Source organism: Setaria italica, chromosome IX, assembly GCF_000263155.2.
Source record: "Setaria italica strain Yugu1 chromosome IX, Setaria_italica_v2.0, whole genome shotgun sequence".
NCBI lineage: Eukaryota > Viridiplantae > Streptophyta > Magnoliopsida > Poales > Poaceae > Setaria > Setaria italica.
The window spans coordinates 2,392,371-2,416,142 of record NC_028458.1 but is presented as its reverse complement, the minus strand read 5'-3'; the positions used below and the strand labels follow the sequence as shown (position 1 = coordinate 2,416,142).

Sequence of the window (23,772 nt, the reverse complement as noted above, 5' to 3'; positions counted from 1 at the left end):
CTTTTTCTTCAAGCATAAACTTGTCTTTATTTGTCGCGCAGGTAGCGGAATTCACAGGCTTCAGGCCCCGACCAAGGCCCAATTGAGGAATTACCGTGGCAGAATAGAGCATACAGGCACGAGCAGTGTTTCTGGTGATGCTCCTGAGTAAAAAAAAAAAAGGTTCCTGGTACCATTTCTTAGAGAAAACAGTGTTCCTGATAGTGGGTTTGAACTTTGCAAGTGTTCCTGATAATTTTGGCAAGTCTCCACGTACAAAATCTTTCCTTTTATGATCATAAGCTACAACAACTGTTGAGTCCCAACTCCCAAATCCATACACTTGGCAACAGACTGACACCATCCGTTTGAAGAGCCAAAGGACTGAGAATAAGGAAACATGACACCCATCTTTAAGCGTTACAGAAAATCCAATGTACATTCCCCAGCACATACTAATGAAACACATGATTAGCAATTCAAAAACTGCAACAGGAAACAAGGAAGCACGCTGGAAAGTATATTCTTTTTTCTGATTGAGGATGGCCGCAAGTTTTAGCTGGGGAAGGAGGCTGTCAGTTTCTTGCTCCCACCCTAGAAAACCTCCTTGATAATTTGAATGCTGAAAACTGATGCACAGCTTGACTTTCTGTGATCGTACTACAGCTTTCCTGACTGCTAAGCTCTTGTCTATCAGAAGTAACTGAAGAAGTCCTGCGCAGGATCTCAAATAAGGAAACACCTGAATTCGTATCACTCTTTGAATTTGCTCGTGGCCCCACTGGCTTCTGCTGTGAACTGCTAAACTTTGCCTTCTTAGGTTGGCTTGAATTGGTCTGATCCTATAGGATGGAAAGAATAATCACATCAGAATTTTCTAGAAAATAAGAAACGAACACCATGTTTCAAAGCAGATTCAAACTCATGGACATAGCAGACTCAAGTTTCTCATGAAACTTACCATATCTGAAAAACTCTCTGAAGTAGACATGCAGCTCCTGGTACTACTGTTGCTGTCATCACGGCCAAATACATAAGATCTATGAACTGATCTATAAGAAGACACCATTGAACCACTGGCAGTTCGGCCAAGGAAAGATGACTGCAAGGAATACACAGTGATGCCATTTGATGGTTAAATATGACAAAGAAACTATGCAAAATCTTGGATAATAGACGCAACACAAGATCATGCTAAAGTTGACATGGCATTGTTGCAGTATGGAAACATTACGAGCAGCCATACAGTAATACTCAACAGAGAACCTAAAGTTGCAAACACAAAAGGAAATCAAAGATTATTCAAGTCCAAATTTGTCCTTTCAATGCTAGCAGTTACAGGAGTTCATGCTCAGTAAGTTGCCACAGGAAAGAGCATTGCACATTAGGAACGCCGATTACTAAGCATTCATCTGTAACAAGTATAACGATGGACAGGTATAACCACTAACCTTTGAAGCACTGCTGTTCTTTCCAGTCATAAGCAATTCGTGATTTGCTGGAGAAATAATAGGAACAATTGTTAGTAAATCAATTAGGATGCTTGTTGAAAAAATCAATTAGGAGACAGAGATGAGCTCAGAACGGTATCCATACATGTTGATTGTTTCCCTCTCCTCTCTGGCTGAGGAGCGATATTGAGCTTCTTTATTAGACCAAATACTTCCCTTGAGCTGTCATCTTCCAGCGGAGATATGAATGTATTATTATCAACCTGTGTGAAAAATGTGTCATTCAGTCATTCTCAAATTACTTATTAGTACTTAAAATGAACAAATAGTTCAGTACTATTTGCATGGCAAGGAAAGAACTAGCAATATTGGCTATCAAGCATATATCAGGCATTTAGTATGAGTATACCCATATCTAGGAAGCCATCAAGAGTGGTATAATGACATGTACATGGATGAATCATTCAAATTATTGATGCTTAGCACTTACTTCTCGCTTTGAAATACGTTGACGGGCCAAATATTCCTCTATCTCTTCATCATCAGAGTGATCATAAGTATCATTATCATCTGCAAACATCTTTGCAATCATTTGTTTTGCCTTTTCAGAATTCTGCCGCACAACATTTGCCGGAGTCAAATCGTATGACATTTCCTTTTCCGATTCGTTCTCAGAGTCTTCTATATCTTCATCTTCATCTTCGTGCACTGATTTCTGCTCCTGATGGCCAAACTTCAGCCTTTGCATAACATTATTTGTTTCAGCAGCATCCTGTTGCTGAAGCCACTTTTGGTGGAGTTCATTACGCTTATCATGATCTACTTCTTTTTCTTCATAGCCAGCTGCTATCAGATCATTAAAAACTTCATTTTCATCACTTCCATCATCCTCATCATCATCCTTAAATCTCATCATGTCATTATCACTATCATCCTCTTCCTCAGCTTCGTCATCTAGAAAATCTTTCAGGATGGCATTATCTGGACATGAGTCTCCTCCAATAGCTCGTTGGAGGTGTTCACGAGTATTTACATCATTATCTTGAGTGCTCGGTTCTATATTCTCTTTATTATTATCTTCTTCTTCTTCATCTTCTGATGAACTGTGGCATAAAATGTATGACAACATCAATATTGTATATGCATGACCATACATAGAGCAGGAATGGAGCTAAAAAGTTAATGATATGCATCGATTCTCTGTATAATTATATAAATTTTCATTGAAATTCCGAAGTGCATTAAGAAGTCAATCCATGTTTAATTGATGGAGCTAAAAAGGCCTCAAAATTGGTTTGCGTTGGCAAAACACAATTGGTAAAGTTAGCATAATGCTTTTATTTAACAACTCAAATTCAATGCCCCTAACAGGGATGCCAACGACCCTGTTTCCTATCAATGAAAATCACTCAGGTCACTCAGGTGCGGACTTTTCGTTCCCCCTGCCAACCATGAAAAATCAATGCAAGGCTAGGGAAGAAAAACAATGGGATCTGCTGCAGCAGACAAGACATCCAATAACTACAATGCCTGTGAAAAATTGAGAATGGATGGTGGGAGGCAAAATTATACAAGAAAGGTGGTGCACTTACGATTCATCATCTGTACTCTTCTTAGCAGGGCTTGAAGAAGGGGGCAGTTGAGTCTGATCTACTGAATCATTATGTTTCTCACTTGACTGAGTATTCTCCTCATGATTCTCTTGCGATCTATCAGAAGCTTCCTGGTAAACAAGCAATCTATAGTTAATCAAGCAATTCGCTACAGATAACTATGTCAACACTTGTAATTGTGTATGTATAGTGTGTTTAGAAATCATTATTCTATTCAGCAAGACTTGTCAACCATGGAAATTGTAACATTTTAGATCCTTACAATTTACAGCAGCACAACTTTACTGAGTACCATTTTTTTACCACAAGCGCGATTATAATTGCTTGGCGTAGCAAAATAAAATAGAAGTGCTGCTTATAGCTGAAGAGTCCAGCTGCTATGCTATGTGACAAAATAGCTGCTGCAAAGGGGCAAAGTGCAACAGAATTGTATTTTGTGTGTGTGTGTGTGTGTGTGTTTTTTTTTTTTTGGGGGGGGGGGGGGGATGGATCTCCTACCTCATCTGAAGCTTTGGTATGAAGATCTTTCTCCTTACAATTCAAATCATCCTGCAAGCCAGACCGCTGCATCAGTAACATATGGGCACCAAACTGCAAGCAAATTAAGAGAAAGCAATGCTCACCTCATCCTCAGCAACACCACACTGATCCAGCTCATGGCCATTTGTTCCAAGTTCCTCAACACCATCCTGCAATTATAGCGCCAATTTATTTTCATGGACACTACATAATAATCAAATCAAACTGCCTTAGCGAAGACTCACAATCCTCAAATCCTTATCATCTCTTGTCACTTCTTTAACCTGGGGCACATCCAAACGCACAGCAGAATCAATGGCTGGCTCCGAAGCAGCATCATTATCTTCAGTAGTAGTGCTTGATCTGAAATCCAGAGTAATGAAAAGCAAAGATCATCAATTATCCCTGAAGGCACATATGGGATAGAGGGTTGGGATAAAATCCTTACGACTTATAATTGAAATTCCTGAAAACCACACGAAAACAACTAAATTACTTACTTCTTTAGAATCTCCAGCTTACGAAGGCGGATCTTCTCTAGGAGCGATGAGATGGGCTTGCAAACTGGCTGCACGATTGGCCTAAATGATGCACTCCTGGTTTCTACAGTGAACAAACGTGAGAACAAAGATCAAATCTCAACATCTAAATTCTATTGACATGAGCGGTTGACATGTATACCTCGCAGCAACCTCTGCGACTCGGCGTGGATCGAATCAAGCTGCGCCCTCCTCTCCTGCACGGACGAGCCCACACCACCCATCAACAAAATTGGCTAGCAATTCATCAACTACATAAAGTAAGGATCCAGAAAACAGGGAAGAATGTAATGGTTACCTTTTCAGAGCGTTTCTTCTCCCGTGCCGACTCCTTGGGCGCCTCCTCCTGCCTCTTCCTCTTGCTCCTCTTCCCCTTGGCCTCCGCCCCTGCAGCCATTCCCCTCTCGGCTTCGTCCATGTCGAGCCGCTTCTTCACGGAATTCTCCCTTCGCAGCTCCTCGATGAGCCCGCCTCCCAGCAGCTCCTCCTCGTCCCCGTCCTCCCCTTCCGCCGGCGCGCCGAGCGGGTCCCACCCCCCGGCGCCGACGGTCTCCGAGAACAGCGGGTCGAGCCCGTCATCCTCCTCGTCGTTATCGGGGCTGTCGGTCGGCGGCAGCGGCGAGGAGACGGGAGCAGGAGAGGAATGGGGCAGCGGGGTCGGCGCATTCGCATCTGGCGGCGTCGGCGGCCGGGGGGAAGGGTTCGGGGGCGAGGACGGGCTCGGAGCTAGGGTTTCCCCGCCTGGAGACGCCTGTTGCTGCGGTGGCGAGGGCGGAGGCGGGGAGCCGGTAGGAGGGCTGGTAGTGGTAGCGACGGTGGTGCTAGTGGTGGCGGTGGTTTGGGAGGAGGATTTCTTGAGCCGCTTGAGGCGGCGAGGCGGGGAAGCGGCGGGGGACGCGGGGAGGGCGAGGAGCTCCGCCTCGTCGAATGGCTCCGTGTCCATGGCGCCGCGTCTCGGCCTCTCCTCTTGCCGGCGGGATCTGTGATCTGGTGGGTGGGGGGAGCGGGGAGGATCCGAGGGGGAGTCTGGATCGGTGGATTTCAGATGGGGAGAAGAGAGGGGGAGCCGAGAGAAGGAGCGGGAACAGGTTCGAGATTTGCCAGGTTTCGCGCCCGTTTTCCCTCTTTCCGATTCCCCCGCCGGTGGTGCTGGGCCGGCTTCTGAGATTGCGGGCCGGTTGGGCTTTTTTGACAACGAAGAATGCTGAAATGTGTTTAAGGCACGGGCTTGGAGCCAAACTTTCCAATTCCGTAGCGTACGCAATGCCGAGCACAACACGCACGATACGCGCAACTGCAAGCGGCCAGGCCGGACCCTGATCCGTGTGCTGCAATGTGGCTGCCACTCGGTTCCTGAGGTCCTCCCCACTTGCCACGCGCGTATCTGTGCATGACGGCTGGTTCTAGCGCCTTCAGCTCTTGATTACGGGGTGTTTGATACGAGGGTGTCATGTCCGATGTTCGGAACCTAATTATAAAACTAATTGCAGAACCATATGCTAATTCGCAAGACGAATCTATTAAATCTAATTAATCCAGCATTAGCAAATGGTTACTGTAACATTACATTGTCAAAACATAGACTAATTAACTTAATAGATTCGTCTCGCAAATTACACTCACAATTAGTTTTGTAATTAATCTTATTTTTAATTAGCATCGAAATATCCGACGTGACCATTGTTCAACTTTAACACCCTGAAACAAAACACCCCTGTATCCGGACATGCGCGCATAGAAATCGACAGAACTGATCGGTCCTCTCGCCGCCATGGCTTCCTCGGAGTCGAGGCAAGCTTTCCCACCCCAGAGTCAGGCGTCGCAGCCGGGCAAGCAGCATCTTATGGAGCCCGCGGGAAGCCGGGGTTCCTGGGCTACTGCGCCACCAAGGGCGCGGTGGTGGCGTTCACGAGGGCGCTCGCGCTGCAGCTCGCGGGCAGCGGCGTCCGCGTCGATGGGGTCGCGCCGGGGCCCGTCTGGACGCCGCTGATACCGGCGGCGAATGCGCCGGACGTCGTGGCCGCGTTCGGGACGAAGGTGCCCATGGGGCGCGCCGCGCAGCCGTCGAGATCGCGCCCTGCTACGTCTTCCTCGCGTCCGACGATGCCTCGTACATCACCGGCCAGGTCATGCACCCCAATGGTACGTCCATGGCATGATCCATATGCTATTAGTCTATCATACGATCTTACAGTAAATACCCTGTGTGCAATATTAGCTTGTGGAACTGATCCGTCTCATTTTGTTACTTGTAGGCGGTGAGGTTGTGAATGGGTAAAGACTAAACAGTCGGTACTTTCAGTTTCAGAGGTGAAGGCTGCCAGGGCTGCTGCAGGTTTCACATGCACTTGCGTATGTGTGGTGTAGTTTTGTAATGAATAAATGTGCGATGGTTTAAAGTGTAATAGGCTGGTAGCATGATGTACCAAGTAGTGTTATTCTGAGAGTGTAATATATGTACCATGTAATGTTTTTGAATTCTAATGTTTTCGAGTTTCAATTCAACAGTTTCAAATCGAGAGGTCTGCATTAAGATTTTTTACACAGCAAATTCGGAACTTGAAGTTCCCAACTGTTATGCTCTCATGTTCAGCTTAGTTCATACTTTGTATTAATTTCATCAGCCTGAAGTTGTAAACTAGTAATTGGGGCTAGACCAAAATTGAACCAGACTAAGAGATGTACGAGGGAACAAGGACATTAGTGACACAAATTGCAGATCACTACATCTCATCACAATCCGTATCATTACATATAAAATACAAGTAGTGCTCCTCAAGAGACCGATCATGAGGCAGTGCGTCTTGCTCTCTCATTAGATGGGAACTGGACTCCCGGAATCTCTGAACGCGTAATTTGTTGTACGCTTCCATGTTGAGATTTGAAACCAGGAAGAGCTCTACCTCGGTGACGAATCGCTCTGTTCGGCCGAGGAGGAATGGCCTAGCAGCATCAGAGAGCAATGTCCTGAATTCTTCCCTCCTAGTCTCTGGTGAAATCCTCCTTGACTTGTGTTCTTTTTCAAGCCTCTTCATGAAGGATCCGATGACACCATGAATGTGGTATACTATGGCATCAACACTCTCATCCTGCAAAACTCAACATTACCATACGTCACTGGGCAATCAACATGGCATAAATTTATATGCATCGCCATTAAGCAACTCCATGGTTATGCCCCTTTATTAAAAGTAAAAAGAAAACACTATCCTCTAGCACTGGGGAACAATCTCAACATTACTTAATTATTGAAAAATTCAACATGCTCCTACTGCTTCTTCACTGTGCAAACCAACCGTGGTATAGCCAACAAAAGAAGCACTAGCATCAACGATATGATGCTACTGATAGCTATTTGTAAATGGGCAACACAAAACTGATAGCTATTTCTTAAGAGTCAAAACTGGTGTCCAAATGTTAATATGATACCACTTCACAACCTTGTAAATATAAGGAAGAAGGAACACTTAACACAAGGAAAACTCAAAATCCCTAAAGGAACCATTGGATGCTCACATTATATCACCTTTCGAATCTAGTAAGGATACCCCCAGTACTTAAACATAATTCTTGCAAGCTATGGATAATTATATTGCTAATATGCAACAGTCAGAGCATCATACCCGAGTAAGGGCCTGGATTTCCCGTCTCAGCCAGGTTTCAAGCCAAATTTTCTTCCGGAGATATTTGTGTTGCTCCCAGTATTGCTGTACACCAGAAATATTGCTTGTGATATCTGCTCAATTCAACAAACTTCAGTCTTACAATAACAAGTGAGGTACATAAATTCCGATTTAGACGACCAAAGTGTGAACAGAAAGCAACAAAAAGCATATTAACACAATACCTGTCATGTTATAGAACTGTGACACCAACTCGTGTGCATCTGAAAGACGCCTGTATCATAAGGGAAAGGGGAATTAGTGCACTTGTTCACATATGAAAGAACAAGTTTTAGTTTACAATCAGATGAATAACATGCAAATAGTCTCCATTGCAGCATCTGGGTGAATGGTTGCTTGTGAATATGAGGTCCAGAGTACAGCTGTACACAACTAGAGGGGAGAAAAGGGGAGAGAGAGGGGATACCTCTTTCTAGGTTCCTGATCTATGTACCACCGCTCAAATGATTCACCATCAAAAGCATGTATGATGGATAGATTTTCAGTCTGCAAAATGGCAAAAGGTTACATCTGTCAGGACTTCAGGCTATGTCTCAGGCAAACAATAGTCGGCCAACTACCAATCAAGAAATAAGGCTACCGAGACTTAAGCAACAAATAGCAAAGGTGAAGCTAACACATCCCGAATTTGTTGATATGGTTCACGACTCATAACGATCATTGTCAGTTTCTCCAATCCAACAAAAACACAAAGGAGTTTCTGAACCAAGTGTGCCATCCAACAAGTTCTGAACAAACACAACCATTTTGCCCTTAGAGACCCATGCTGTTTGTCCATGTACTCACTTCAAGATGACAATACAGTTACTCAAGTGAATGAACTCCGGATGGTGGGATAAGCATAATTGATCTCACCTTGCAGAGTGGGCATCTAACAGAAGACATAGGTTCTTCATGCTTACTCGCTACGATCCTTACCCACTGGCATATACATTTGTAGCAAAAAGAATCTGCAGAAGTAGCTAGGAGTTTCAGAAAGGACCTTAAACAGCGAAGGGCAAATTATTATTCCGAATCTGAACTACAGCGACTTCACAGCTTCTGCAGTTCATTTTCAGCAAGAGGCCAATAATCGCAACTAAATTTCAGTCTATGGTAAAATCCTAGAGCTCATTCTCAGGTAGTAGGCGTGTATCGAACGGAATCAGACTTTATACCGGGAATCAGGGAAAATTTCGTGAGAGGGGACGACTTACGGAAGCAGGTGTCGAGGTAGGCCTCGTCTTTGAAGGCTTCGAGGCAGATGGGGCAAGGGCAAGCAGTAGTGTTTGCCGTTGCCTTCGCCGCCACCTCCGCCGCCGCGGGTGGGTCGCCGCCATCCCTACCGGGAGAGGAGGCGGATGCGGCGGGGGTAGAGGCGGACGCCGCCATGGAGTCAGACTCGAGACGCTTCCGAAGTTCTTTGGACAGGGAGGAAGCCCCGTGTCGGCTCCCAAATATCATCCGAGCCATCCGTTTCCGATTCGACGGCTAGTCAAGGACCGACCTGATCTGATGATTTGCTTCGAATTAATGGACTTTTAAGGGGTCTTTCAGAAATATCACTGTACTAATCACGTTTAGCTTGTAATTACCGCCATTATAAGAGACCCTCACGTTGCCAGTTGCCACCCACTAGTCCACTACACACCCGCTTCCCCTATTCTCTCGCTCTCTCCAATCATGGTGGCGGCGATGGGGCGGGCGGCGGCAGCGGACGAGGAGGAGGACGTGGAGTTCGTCGACTACGACCAGGACGACGAGGACGCCATGGAGGAGGACGGCCGCGCCGTCCGCGCGCTCCCCGTGCCCCACATCGTCTCCCCGGCCGTGGTGCGCACCCGCGGGCGCTTCGCCGGCTGCAGCCCCTCCGTCCTCGCCCCCAGCCGCGACCGCTTCGACTCCCTCACCGACGAAGGCGACAACGGATACGGCCCGCAGCGCTGTGAGAACCCCTTGAGCTAACACTTTTTTGGGCATGATCTCTAGGTTTCGACTTTTGGTTGGGGTTTTTGGCTTTCAAAGTTCGCGAAATTTTGTTGGGGGTTCGCATGTTGCTTTGAAGTTCGTTTGTGGAAATTTGCGGGCGAGGTTAGTGATGCTTTGCTAGAGCTCGTGGTCGGTGATTTTTGGTTGGGGTTTAGGGTTTTCCGCTCGTGTGTGCTTGTTCAGAAGATGATGCAGTTCGACTTCTTTCGTGCTCCCGGTTTTGTAGTTGTAAGATTTTGAATTCCCGCTCCAGGAATTAGCTCCCGGGAACTGTGATGTTTCGGCATAACGACTGAACACGAGGTGCCTGGTTGGTGGTTTCTTATAAACTTATAGAGCTATATGCCCAAAAAGTTATCCACAAGTATGAATGTTATGGCCAACTCGGGGGCAGGGAAACGCTCATACTAGATCATCCTTCTGTAGGCTTGGTGCCTTGGTGGGCGTGGTGGTGTGTAGCACGTGTTTTCATCCCAGTGTCCTCTGATGGTTTAATCGTGAATTGATAGTTATTTTGGAGGACTTTTGGGTTAAATATGAGAGAATAGTTACAGTACTATGGAAACTAATTTAATCAGCAGCATGTATTGTCAGTCAGAGTGCGGGAAACTGTGGTATGATGTATCTATCCTTCTGATGAATAATGCTAATTCAGCAAATTCAGAGTGACTTCATTATGTTTGCTGGAATGCTTGTTCAATGACAATAGCTTGCAGCAACGAGTAACTTGATGATCACTTGTATCAGTCATTAATGTTTCACAGGGAGTTCCATATGTTCTAAAAGGGTTCGAATGTTTTAGGTAATACCACTAAAAATGCTGCAATTGAGCTATGATGCTTAGGGATCACTGAACTAATGTACACATTTTACATGCCAGCACTTGTTTTGCAGCCACTCTAGGGAATGTTTTAGCTGGCTAGTACAGGGCTACGGGGTAATTTGAAATAATCTAGTGAGCAATTACGCTGTGAAGTGTGAACTATTAGAGAGGGTAGTCTCATTCGCTTGCATGAGGCATAATAATGCATCCCCCCTTTGTTTGTTGTTGTGGATTGTGTCTTATAAATGCAGCTTGATATTGTTCAAAGAACTGAGTTTTCTTTTCCAGATTTACTCATTTATACTACCTGGCACTTGAAGGTGTGGTTGTTACTAGTTTCTTACAGTCTTTTAGTCTCGTAAAAAGAAGCAAAAGCATGCACTTAATAGCTCAAATACATCTCATTGTGATATGTAACCAGTACGAGTTCAGAACAGGGATGTTTTCATCAGTACATATTATTAGGCGGGGCAGTATAGTTGCATGAATAGCATGTCATCATGCTTCCTTTATTTCTGCATTGTGCTGCTTTTCTGCTCTCCCTAGTGATGTCATTTAGTGTTTACTACAGATAGTGCTTTGCAAAACCATGCAACTGACCTGCTTGTATTTGGCATTTCTTTAAACTTAGATTGACTAATATGTCATGTATATGTATCCCAGCATTTTTCTGCCCAGGAACTCGTGTGCTAACTCTTCCAGGTAGTCCCTGGTGAATTCATATTAGTTTACCCATACATGTCAAAACATGTATGGATAACATAAGAACTGAGGATATGTTTGTCCCGTCGTATAGGATTCTGTTATATGCAAAACTAGCTGCATTTGGTTTCTGCCCTCATACTTATAGTCATTGTCTCTTTGTTAGTACAGTAACATTGCATTTCTCATGCATCTATTGTTCACTGTCACTTTACCTCTTGTTCTAATTGAGAATTTTTATTAACTCTTAGCTATTGAAGGATGGACAATTCTTGTCTGTGGAGTTAAAGAAGATGCAGAAGAAGAAGATCTGCACAACGTTTTCGGTGAATTTGGTCGTGTCAAGGACTTGCATTTGAATCTAGAACGCCGCACTGGATATGCCAAGGTAAATTTTGTAGCTTTACTCTGAGTCTAAAAAGCTCGTTCAATTTGTTAAAATTCTATACCATCATCTAACACACATCAAAGATAAAATTTGTATTAGTAATGCTAGACATGATAGCAGAATTGTTTTTCTTAGGGACCTTTAACGGAGTCGAATAATAATTGGAATCAAAGTTATGTTGCTTCGTCCTTCAGGATCTTGGTTTTTACTTTCGAGATATTTATACGAAACAATGCTCATTAAGTATTAAGTGTTCATTAGCATCCTTTAACCATGTAAGTTTAGGCTTTGTTAACTTGTCAGGGTTGGCTTTTTTTCTTGTTTTACTTTGATCTGAAGACATGTTTTGCATTGGAAATATTTTACTTCACTATCTGGCTTGATTGAAATACTATTATTGCCTTGCATACTTCTGAAAAATCATTTGCTTATTCATTTTGGCAAATTTTAAACAGAACCCATGTAAGCTAAGCCTAGCGCTAAATGATATTTCCTCTCCTGTGACCACCTTGCCAAAATAATCTAGCACTGATTACATCTATCTTATGAATCAGTGTCTTGGGAGCTTATACGTTGATATCAAGTAAATAGGTGTATTGCTAAGTGCAAGCCTACCCCCTTGAGATAACTGCTTAGCCTTCCAAGATTACAGCCGCTTTCCCTCATTATCAGAAGGAATTGCCATTCACCCACTAGACTCTTCTAGGTTAAACAACAAACAAGAACCCCCCACATATTGGAACAGCAAGTGACAGCAAGTGACGATTTGCTTCTATATTACTTAATACATCTTTATTCCTAGCAAATTGTTATGTCCATTTGGAATCACTGATGATAAGTGGTTTAGCTGTTCAGATTTGACAACTTGTTTTACACAATTTATTTAGATGGAAGCCCAATAAGAGAACAAGCGTGTGCTATACTCCTGTGTGCCTGTAGTTGTGGTTTTTATGAGAAATAGCTCATCGGAGAGGCACACACAGCTAAGGTTATACTCCCTCCGTTTCAAATTGTAGGTCATTTTGGCTTTTCTAGGTTCATAGATGTTTGTATGCATCTAGACATCCACTATATTTAGGTGCATACAAACATCTATGCACCTAGAAAATCCAAAACGACCTACAATTTGGGACGCAGGGAGTAGATCACATTTACCTTTGAGAAAAAAATTATCAACACATTTAACAACTTCCAATTGAGTTTCTCATATTTTCTTTTATTTGCTCCTCTCCTCGCCTGGATTCTGCTGTGTGACAGGGATATGCGCTGATTGAATATGAAAGCTTTGAGGAAGCACAGGCTGCGATCAGAGCAATGAATGGGACTCAGCTGTTGACAAAGACTGTCTATGTTGATTGGGCATTCAGCAGAGGTCCTATAAAGAACGCCATGAGCACAAGGTTTTTTTTTTTTTGCGAAACAGTACAAGATATGGCGTTAGTTATGCTAATGTGTTTTTTTGTTTGCTCCATTATCTCATTGGCATTGAATTGCCTTTTCTTTTGGTCATGTATCTGTATTGCATAACATAAATAGTGCCCAGAAAGTGCCGCGTGCAAATTCTGGAACACACTTCTTACTTTGTAGCTATTTTTGAAGTTACTCTATTGTGTAAGGTGACATTGTTCCCTTGAAGTGTGATAAATTATGGTTATGAGGTTCGACCTAATCAGTTTCTTATGTTTTTCACAGGCCACCACGCCCAAGATCCAGGACTCCACCGCGCAGGCTTAATGCCTTGATGCTGACGCCATATTGAGTGGGGAGTGGTGGCTAGGGTTATGTGTCAGTTCTAACTGGTTATGTTTGGGCGATGAGCAGCAGCTAAACAATGTGAAAGTGTCTTTTGTAACCTGAACCTCGACTCTGTTAGGCTTCTTGTATCTGTGCTTAGCTTGTTCAGCTTTAGCTCTGAAACTTGGGGAGGCTGCTAGACTCTGCTGACTTAACCATGCGCCCATGCCAAAGGTTGTCTGGTGTGTAAGATCAGTGTCACGACGGTAAGGAGGTTTGTTGGGTGTGCTTTGGAACGTATCCTCTCTCATTTTCTGGTGGCTTGATAACCAGCCGTATCATACGACATTCCTAAAGAAAATTGAGGTCCGATCAGGAATGCCCGTTCTAAACTGCTGAGCGATTTGTTCTGTCATCAGTTCGTTGCATGGCACGGCTACTTGGGCTAGTTAGGGCTTCGTGTGCTAGTGAATATTCAGACATGTGCTTTGCCTGTCCAAGTTTAATAATCAATTCTAAACCTTAACAACGAGCTGGTTCGAACAAGAAGGAACCTTAGTTAACGTCGTGCCAAATATCAGCAGGATACCTTGCAACTTGAACCTGAGAGATCTGAGCAACTGCCATGAAGCAACGGTGCTCAAAAAAGGTTTCTTGCACATATTCTTGGCTGCTTTTATGGAGTTAGATGCTTGCGTATCAAAGTTGTTTTGCGGAACAGCAATAGAAACATCAGGAATCTCTGAGTCTCTGACCAGAGCTAGAAGAAATGGATCGATAATTAGTGGAAATATAGACATTGTTGAAATGTGAAATTGGCTATGCCTAATTACCGTGCTACACAAGCGACGTGCTCAAGAACTAACGTTTATGATGCTTCCGTGGATCATGAGATGCCCAATAGGTGCTTTGGATGCTGACAGTTTTCCGAACCACATTGCCACGATAAAAACTCCCTGCATGGCTTAGCTTCACATCACCGCTTGAAACACGTGCAGATGATAGTTAAATTAGCGCTCCAAACAGTCATGATTTTAGTTTTATATACCTCTTTAACAACTATATATTTTTAATAATAAATGTAAATTGAAAAATAACAAGCGACAATTGAACCACTTAAGTTTTTTTTAAAAAAATGGCATTGCTAGCGTCCGGATGTCCGATGAAAATTTTCTCATCGGACGCTTCGTTGCAACATCAAAATAAAATATCTGCAACATCGAAAAATCTATAGTTACAACATTAAAAAATATGCGAAAAAATGACTACGTCATTCGACTCTGGGATAGAAAATTCCTGCTACAATATGAACAATATGTTTCCTACAATATTCACTGGAAAACATGCGGAAATAATAGTTGCAACATTAACTATTGAAATATATGTCGAGCCGTCCGATTTTTTTTTATAATTCTGGACATTTGTTGTGTAGCATTATGGTTAAAAGAAATATGTGATAGCGCCTGCTTATGACGTACTAATGGCTTTAGACAGAAAATATGGCAGTGCCCACCACATGTTATTTACTCCATTGGCCATCGAGTTACTCCTCTAGATCGCCTTCTCGCGATATTTTTCCAAATTCTAAGGGTGTATTTGCTAGTTCTAATGAGAGCCATCTTACATTATTAAATGCATATAAACTTTTATACGAGGAAAAAATATTAGTTATCTATACGGACGAATGTAATTTGATACTACCTCGGTCCAAACTCACTAGCTAATTTGTCCTAAACGGAAGTATTATATAAGCAGATATAAATATATAAGCATACGCTTCTATCTTGGCCTAGCACGTCAATTTCAAGTGACGATAGGATCGTTGCATTCCCCGCTCTAATTGCATTGTTTCTCCGATTCCCCGCGCTAATTGCATTGTTTCTCCGATTCCCCGCGCTAATTGCATCCACTCGGGTTGTTTTCATTCATCTCCAAACTAGCGAGTTCATTTGTGCCGGTGACATTTGGGGACACGTGTCAGTGATAAGAACGTCACGGTGACGCACGTACGAGCATCTCGTTCCAGCCATTCTTCTGCCCGACAACCCACACGCGAAAGAGATGAGGACGACGGTGATCAGGGTTTGAGCTCCGACCTCCGCGGCGCCTCCCGCTCTGCTACCGTCATCCCTCTAGGCCCGCACGCAATCGAAGCGGCAAACCACCGTCGCCCTGCGGCCAACCTCTCCGCCACCGGATCCGCCGTCTTCCTGCAGGATGGCGATGATGAGCCGGACGCGAGATCTGCTGATGGAGGGGTTCGAGGGGCTGGTGCGGGAGGGGTCGTTCAAGTGGGGCCTCCCCCGCCGCGAGGAGGAGGAGGAGGACGAGGACGACGACAGCTCTCACTCCGGCAAGCGCCCCTCAATCGCCGGCCTCTCCTTCAAGGCCAACTCCGTCGTCGCTCGCTGCTCACGGTAATGGCCAAAACGAAGCTTGATCCGCTTCGCCCTTTCTTTCTTATGTTTCACGAAAGGGAAATGCTCTAGGGGACTAGGCTGTAATTTGTTTCTTACCTGGGTAATGTGTTCAAGAGAATCTCGCATTGCAAGCTTCCGTGGATTCTCCAATGTGGAATTTGATCATCATTAAATGCCAACCTTCGTTATTTTAGATGGAATTGGTTGTTGCTACTGCTCATGGAACCATCATGAGAGTTCAGACATTTCCCTTTTTAGTTAGCATAGCTACGCTCTTCTTTATATTTATTTAAGCTGGTATCTATAGCCAGCATTTCCCCTTTTAGTACAATGTCTTTGCTTCCATTAGTTGCTGATCGATTTCTTTTTGTTCCAATTATCTTTCAGAATTCTTGATGTTTCTATCGTCGATCTGCAAAATAATTTTGACAAGCAAGCATCTGATTCTGTAAAGAACCCAAGAAACTATGCAAGAAACTTTTTGGAGTACTGCTGCTTCATGGCACTTGCTCAGATCTCACAAGTTGCAGGGTATCTTGCTGACAAAAACTTTCGTCGCCTATCGTTTGATATGATGTTAGCTTGGGATGCTCCTTCTTCTTCAAGCCAGCATAGTGTTAAGGTACTGCTTGGTTCTGTTATAGAATTAGTTAAGACTTCTTTTCCCATCATAACTCATAAGTTCTATGTTATAGCAAGGATAATGAGTCCCTCAACTATATTGAATTTCATACCTCTGCTTTGCAGGTTGAGGTAGACAGCATGGTTAGTTTAGAAGCTTTTACAAGAATAGCCCCTGCCATCCCAACCATTGTTGATGTAGTAACTTGTTCAAATCTCTTTGATGTACTTTCATGTTCAAGCGGAGGCCGTCTTCCATTTTCTGTATATGATAAGTACCTTTCAGAATTGGACAGGTCACTTTCTTTACTACTATAATCCTTTTTTTTTTGTTATTAATCATACACAATAGATAGCTCAAATACTTGGCTGCTAACATGTTCAAGTTTTGTTTACCTTTTGTTCTGTTGAAATACCAAAGTTGTGTCCAAACCTGGCAAAGAATGCTTATTAGTACTGTTGTAAAATCCTCATGAGCTATCGAAATGCAATAAACTCCAAAACACCACGTAATCCTGGATATTGCTATTAAACTCATACTCATTGAGCTCACGTTTTGATTGGTTTTCTGGAGTTTAGATATGACATACTCTAGGTTTCCTACACTGTCTAAGCATGTCGAGTACTGCAACCTTTATTTCATTAATTTGTACAGGGCAATATAAAATGGTCTTCATGGATCCTGATGTGTTGCTACACTTGTGACTGTCAATCAGTTTAAAGAAATGTAGGAATATGGTACTGCTAAGTTGGTCACAGTTGAATGCTAGTATCCTCATCATGTGCAAGGAATTTGTATCTTACTAGCTGGAAGGCATTTGCATTGCTACGGCAAATTTATGAACATAAAGCGTCTATTTATTGTTCAGAGAAGTTCTAGAAAAAAAACAAATTTGTTTAACAGACTTTGGCATGTAAGCGGCAAAAATGACACATTAAGGCAATTTGTCAAGAAATAAGAATGATTTTGGGGGAAAGGGAACGCATCATTTAGTATGAAGCTAAATTTGAGCTAATTAATCTATCCTTCATGCAGATTGCAAGTTAGTTTGGCATCTATAGTTTTGGGAAATAGAGTGAAGAAGAATGTAAAAACATCATCATTATCATGCATCTTCTGTTGTACCTTGTTGTCTAAAGGCCAAACTTAGCATATGTTTTTATCTCATATAGAGCGGTGAAAAAGATGAAGACACAATCTGAGTCATCTCTCCTATCAAACCTCCGGTCTCAGAGAGGAGAAAGGATTCTGGAAGTTGATGGAACATTGACAACACAACCAGTACTTGAACATGTGGGTATTTCAACGTGGCCAGGTATGCGTGGTTCATTGATCGAGCTGATCAAGCTGCTGTCATGTTTATTTACTGATAAGTGAAACAACATGAACTTGCCTTTCTCTATTCTCATATCACTTGTTTTGACCTTGTTGATGCAGGAAGATTGATACTCACAGATCATGCTCTTTACTTTGAAGCTCTTCGGGTTGTTACCTATGATAAGCCCAAAGCTTATGAACTTGCAGAAGATGTAAAGCAGGTTGTTAAACCTGAGCTGACTGGTCCATGGGGTTCACGTCTCTTTGACAAAGCTGTTATGTACAAATCAACAACCTTGTAAGTTCTTAACACATAATAAAGCAATACCATGTGAGCTACATGTATCTTGTGTTTTTGCAATAGTCTTTTCATTGTTTGTTTTAATTTACGGATCATCGCTCTATAGGATTCAGAAACTTTGTTGTAATAGAACATGTTGGTAATGTGCTTCTGCTAGTTGGTATCCTTGTAATTACCCTATAGTTCTGTTCTTTTCCTTTAGTTACAGCTTTGGTATATTGCTATTGTGCATGCAGAACAGAACCGGTGATCATAGAATTTCCAGAGTTGGCTGGCCATTCCCGCCGTGATTATTGGCTGGCCATTATATCAGAAGTTCTTTATGCCCATAGATTTGTTAGGAAGTTTGACATAAGTGGAGTTGACAAAGATGAAACAATTCTGAAGGCAGTACTTGGTATTCTACGGTTACAAGCCATTGAACAGTTAGGCTTCCCAGTGCCGAATCGATATGAATCTCTTTTGATGTTCAATCTATGTGACAAAGTTCCTGGAGGTGATTTAATACTTGAAACACTAGCCAGTGTTATATCATCAAGAACTTCAGATCGAACTAACCAACCTGGCACGAGTAGAGGAATGCATGCAGTCTTGTCAAACTTGGGTGTGGTATCACCAGTTAATAATGGTGAGAGAATTTTTGTTGGTGAGATGGTTGTTGGGGAAATTAGTTCCTTGCAGAAGGCTGTTATTGACTCAATGAACAACTATAAGAAGGTTGAACTGGCCCAAGCCAGTGTTGATGGAGTCAAAGTTGATGGGCTTGATACAAACTTAGCAGTAATGAAGGTAAACTCAGAACATAAACAATTATTTTAATCTGTCAATTATTTACTTGAGATTGTGTAGCGTTGCCATTTACTTTCTTCCTTTCAAGCGCTCTCACTTCATTGTGTTCAGTGACAATTTATACTGTCTTCGACTAGATACTTGTATCATTTTTCTGGATTAGATACTTGTTTAATACCAAATATACAACAATCCCAGCAGGATAGGAATGAGATACAACTGCCAAATGAATGAGAACAATTATTTTTTTTCTTGAACACACAGGAGAGCTGCATATCTTTATATCAAGAAGAAAGAATGAGAACAATTATGTCTGGACAGATACATTTTAAGTTTTCCTTTGGTGTTTCTTTTATCTAATTTCTAATTGTATCTAGGAATTGCTATCCCCAGTAAGTGAGCTTTGGAGGATTTTGCTACTGCTCACATCATGGGATGAGCCTCTGAAATCCATGGTGTTTTGCCTTCTATTCTCTTACATTATCATCAGGTATGGTACTTTGTCCATGGATATTTTTTCTGCTAACTTTACGTTATAGGTGCTGCTTGATTCAGTAGAATTCTGTGTTGGCCTTTTTACATAATAAGGGAACCAAATGTTGGAATGTGAGGAGCTCATGCAATAATGAAACTATCAAAGTAAACTAATGTGACTGGTAGCAACTATTGTTGTTTAAAGATTTAATGGCTGGCTGTGGTTCAGATAGCGCTTTTTGTTTGTACTCAGGATATTAGTGGCACCAGCAGATGAAGCAACATTAAATTAAAGCCATTATTTTATCTCTAATATGGCCCCTGTAGTGACAGGCTTTTGGTGGGTATTATAGATGCATTACTATTCGAATTGCAAACTAATACTGGCTGGTGAAAAGGAACTAGGTTGATCATAGTCCAGTGATTTTTTATGACCTTTGAGTCATGTGAAAGAAATAACATTTAGATACACGTGTGCACTGCACACTCTTCTCAATTATTTGTTGGGTCCTGGATTGTAGATATATTAGTGACAACTTGTGCAATAGTTTTATTAAGGGTGTGTTTGGTAGAGCTCCATTTGATTCTGATTCTCTATGGGAGCTGATTCTTTGAGAGAAGTGATTCTGTGACTGAAAGTGAATCTCTAGCATAAACTCTTAAAATCAGGATGGAGAATCACTTCACAGAATTAGGAGAAGCTACTTTTTTCAGTTCCCAGTCTCTTAATTCATTTTAGAGAATCATTTCACAGAATCAGCAGAGAATCACTTCTCTCTGAAAAACTGTTTGGCAGAGCTCTTGCTGGAATCAGCAGAGAATTAGCTCTGGGAGCTCTGCCAAACGCACCCTAATGTGTACCAGAGCCGATGAATGTGAAGGATGTAGCTGGTTAATATTACTGAGCCAATGATAGTGCAAGGGTGCGTTTCATTAAGCCCAATACAATTTTAAAACATCTTGGCGAATTGGATGGTTCACCATTGATACTGATCATTCTAGGTCAAGGATTTTTTTTTTCTCGAACACGCAAGAGAGCTGCGTATCTTTGTATTAAGAGAGTTGAAAAAAAGGTCCAATTACACAAACATCATCTCACCTTGGACCAGAGCGAGGGATGTGAACACGCAGGAAAACCTTACAGAGCACACAAACTAAAAAGGACCTGACCGGAAGTCAATGAAATTTGGATACTACAGAAGGTTAAGATTGTTGGTTGTCTCACCTTAATTAGTACCCCCCCCCCCCCCCCCCACACACACACACAACTCAGCCAAAGTAATTTTGTTTCAGTTTTTTGTTAGCACTCTTTTCTTAAAAACAGAACTTCGTTTAACAAAACATCACTGCAAAGTGAGCTTGGCAACAGTTCTTGGCTGACAATAACTGAACTTGTCAGCTGGTGAGCACTAATATATTTTTATATGAATATACATTTACTGTTATCGAAAGGTATAGTATAGCTTATGCAATCTGAAGTGTACATTTCAGTTTCTCAGGTATAATGCATCTTAATTAAATTTGTTACAGGTGGTGAATTCTCCTTAGAATTCTTCACGTTTGTGACGTCTTTATGTTTCTTTGCTGACGCAGGGGATGGGTAGTCTATTTCATGGTCATGGTGCTACTTTTTTCAGCAGCATTTATGTTTCTCACAAGATTAACTAATCAAGGAAAGCCAATGACTGAGGTCAAGGTGGTATCTCCACCTCCAATGAACACAATGGAGCAGCTCCTAGCTGTTCAAAATGCTATCTCTAAAATCGAGGAGCTCGTCCAGGATGCAAATATTGTTCTTCTGAAGATAAGAGCTTTATTATTGGCTTTTCCATCCCAGGTATATGTTAGTCCTCATTACCCATCATTTAAGGAATTATTTCATTATAGATATATTTTTTATTTTATCTGTCTGGTATTTGTAATTCTATACAGTGAATATATTGTGGCATACATTGTGTTAGTGCAAATGGAACCCCAAATCACACCATAATTGGCAGTAGGATTGAGTGAGAATAAAAGTAATCCATGCTATGTTGTCATATGCTATGCTTCTTGGAATTATTACCCCATTACTCAAAGTTCACAAAGAGGATTTAATATAAAAATAAATGAACTTTTACTAGAACACTCTTCACATTGGTTGCAATCACTGAATATTTTAAACTAATTCCAATTATGCTTTGATGTGAAATTTACTGTTCCAATGCTAAAATCATTGCAAACTGTTTTTTTCTTTGTCATGTGATACCTTTATAACAATCTCTTTATTGAATATTAGGGATAATGTTTTAGCCTCCTTGCGAAAAGCAAGGGAAAGGCTGACTAGAAACTCCCTTTTGCCAGACTCACCAATATGTGGAAGTTGTTAACAGTGGGTATACCCTTTTAATGTTGTAGCTTACCTTGAGTTGTAAGAAAGTAAAGACATCAAGCAAGACTGCTTGATAATGATGCTCTTAAGGTTCAGGAACTTTCTTCCTTTTTTTTTAAAAAAAAAGCAAGAACATTTTTTTAGAATTTCAGGGATGTCACCCCTGTCCTTTGCATTGCATCAGGACAGAATGCTTAGCATTTTACATCATCAGTCACCCAAATCTGGCTAGCGTTTTACATTTGGCAGAAAACTTAACCAGTTCACAGTTACAGAGCATAAGGTTCAGCAAACACAACTGTCAACAAAAGAACTCAGCATCAAAATGGCGAACACTTGCCGCACCAAACTTGTGCAGTTGGAGGCACTTCATGGAGTCACCATCAGTTTACTCCCTTCTTTGGCCATCAGCAGACACCACCCTCCATCAGGAGCCTGTCTGACAATGTCTGGCACTTTTTGTGGAAGATCAAAGGTTACAAATTACAATAATGTCCGACACTTTAATTTGAAGGCCGAAAACCTAACTGTTCCAATCACCAATGGAATGATCACTGTCAACCACCCACATGAAAGTGTCATCCTACTGCCCAAGTCCCTAAGAACAAGCTTAACCTTGGTCATCTCAAGACAGTAGACAAGAACCTTCACTTGGTTGATCAGTTCACCTTGAAAGTAGAAACTCCTGGGGTCTTAAGGAGAATCTGACTGTCAAGATTAGAAATTGACACATCCCTTAGACCTAGTGACGGTTGGTATGCATGTGGATCTTTCTTTTCACCCTTTTTTTGAGGGGATGACAGAGGGGATGAGTATCCCCACATGAATGAGGATCTTTAAAATAGAAAAAAAAAAGATTACAGAACAAACATATATATGTTCTGAAATCCTTGCAGATCATGGGTTCATAAATTTGTTCATGACTGCCACTTTTGCAATGTGTTCATGTTGAGGTGAATGATTCTCCCTGACCCTCATGAATCTGAGATGGGGCACTAATGGTAAAACTTACCTGGGCCACACTATTGAGGGTATGTGAGTTTTTGCTGAATCTGTTCATGAGTGAGGGACTATAATTAGCTTGAGATGGGGCACTAGTGGTAAAAATTGTCTACTAACTCTGCTTGACAGATATTGACAGGGGCCTGTGCCCTTGCTGGGACATGGGTCTCAGGGTCTGCCCCTGCAACTTGCGATGCCACCAAGGTGGCTTGGCCTCCCTCCTGCTCACGTGCATTGGTGTTAGTGGCTGCTGCTGCCTATTTGGAGTTTGGTGTCCAGGATGCTAACGAATTATACTGCCGTGTCAACTGTCAACGGGGACTAATTAGAGTCCCTGTCGGCATGCAGTGAATAGACATAATTATTTTTAGCTCTGTGGCAGCATTCTTTTCCTTCTTTTCAAGGGAATGAGGAGCCTTGGGTCCTGCTATGTCAGCTTTTAATCAGATTTTGGTTACTCGTTCTTGTTGCAAGTTATCTGCCAAATGTTATATCCTGTATTCACAAGTTCTGACAACAAATGCAACAATTTTGATGTTTCATTGTCTGCTCCTCATATCATAGGCGACGGACAGGGCTATTCTTGCATTGGTACTGATGGCCTTGAGCCTTGCCATCGTGCCCACAAGAGTGCTTATGCTGCTGATGTTTCTGGAGGTATGCACGAACAACTCACCACCACGAAGAGCAAGCACAGAGCGATGGACCAGAAGGTTGAGAGAGTGGTGGTTCAGCATACCTGCAGCTCCAGTAGTGGTAGAGAAGGAGACAGAAGACAAGAAAACAAGATGATATCCGTGTATATATATCCAATGTAATCTTGTCTCTCCCGGTTGGCTGATGCATTGAGTGATGTACCAGCCAACGCCAACTCTGTACAAAAACCACTATATTCACAGCAAGGACAGTTTTAAAGGAGGATTACCTCCACTCATACCAGCTGCCTCTAATGCTCTATTGGAATATGTTGGACTACAACTGCGGCAAATTACCTTTACCATACGTTCCTTTCTTTTCTAATATCTGAACTGACCTCAAATTACTTTCTAAGCCATCCAAGTGATAAGTTGCTTGTTT

General features: G+C 42.3%; 5 protein-coding genes across 5 annotated transcripts; 3 read left to right on the top strand and 2 right to left on the bottom strand.

Annotated features, from left to right (window-relative positions):
• Window positions 1-235: 235 nt before the first annotated feature.
• LOC101761857 (PH domain-containing protein DDB_G0287875) lies at window positions 236-5,152 on the bottom strand. Its single transcript, XM_014805751.2, has 12 exons — window positions 4,400-5,152; window positions 4,244-4,298; window positions 4,063-4,165; window positions 3,808-3,925; window positions 3,667-3,732; window positions 3,542-3,592; window positions 3,023-3,153; window positions 1,921-2,533; window positions 1,576-1,693; window positions 1,431-1,477; window positions 941-1,081; window positions 236-821 (listed from the first exon to the last, which is right to left on the bottom strand). The coding sequence occupies exons 1-12, from the start codon at window positions 5,042-5,044 to the stop codon at window positions 555-557; spliced, it is 2,355 nt and encodes a 784-aa protein (XP_014661237.1). The 5' UTR covers window positions 5,045-5,152; the 3' UTR covers window positions 236-554.
• Window positions 5,153-5,491: 339 nt separating this feature from the next.
• LOC101779741 (glucose and ribitol dehydrogenase homolog) lies at window positions 5,492-6,379 on the top strand. The gene is given in 4 exon segments (XM_014805767.1): window positions 5,492-5,501; window positions 5,840-6,163; window positions 6,166-6,243; window positions 6,357-6,379. Coding segments are annotated over 4 exon segments (435 nt in total).
• A 308-nt stretch (window positions 6,380-6,687) lies between these two features.
• LOC101761203 lies at window positions 6,688-9,200 on the bottom strand. The gene is made up of 6 exons (XM_004981272.3): window positions 8,981-9,200; window positions 8,640-8,734; window positions 8,191-8,270; window positions 7,949-7,998; window positions 7,725-7,837; window positions 6,688-7,190 (listed from the first exon to the last, which is right to left on the bottom strand). The coding sequence occupies exons 1-6, from the start codon at window positions 9,153-9,155 to the stop codon at window positions 6,825-6,827; spliced, it is 879 nt and encodes a 292-aa protein (XP_004981329.1). The 5' UTR covers window positions 9,156-9,200; the 3' UTR covers window positions 6,688-6,824.
• Window positions 9,201-9,412: 212 nt separating this feature from the next.
• LOC101760799 (RNA-binding protein Y14B) lies at window positions 9,413-13,701 on the top strand. Its single transcript, XM_004981270.3, has 4 exons — window positions 9,413-9,708; window positions 11,529-11,665; window positions 12,923-13,065; window positions 13,358-13,701. Exons 1-4 carry the CDS (start codon window positions 9,447-9,449, stop codon window positions 13,422-13,424), a joined length of 609 nt encoding a protein of 202 aa, XP_004981327.1. The 5' UTR covers window positions 9,413-9,446; the 3' UTR covers window positions 13,425-13,701.
• A 1,709-nt stretch (window positions 13,702-15,410) lies between these two features.
• Window positions 15,411-23,697, top strand: LOC101760382. Its single transcript, XM_004981269.4, has 9 exons — window positions 15,411-15,816; window positions 16,207-16,441; window positions 16,567-16,736; window positions 17,614-17,756; window positions 17,879-18,056; window positions 18,296-18,848; window positions 19,226-19,338; window positions 20,916-21,159; window positions 23,260-23,697. The coding sequence occupies exons 1-9, from the start codon at window positions 15,617-15,619 to the stop codon at window positions 23,485-23,487; spliced, it is 2,064 nt and encodes a 687-aa protein (XP_004981326.1). The 5' UTR covers window positions 15,411-15,616; the 3' UTR covers window positions 23,488-23,697.
• The last annotated feature ends 75 nt before the right edge of the window (window positions 23,698-23,772 follow it).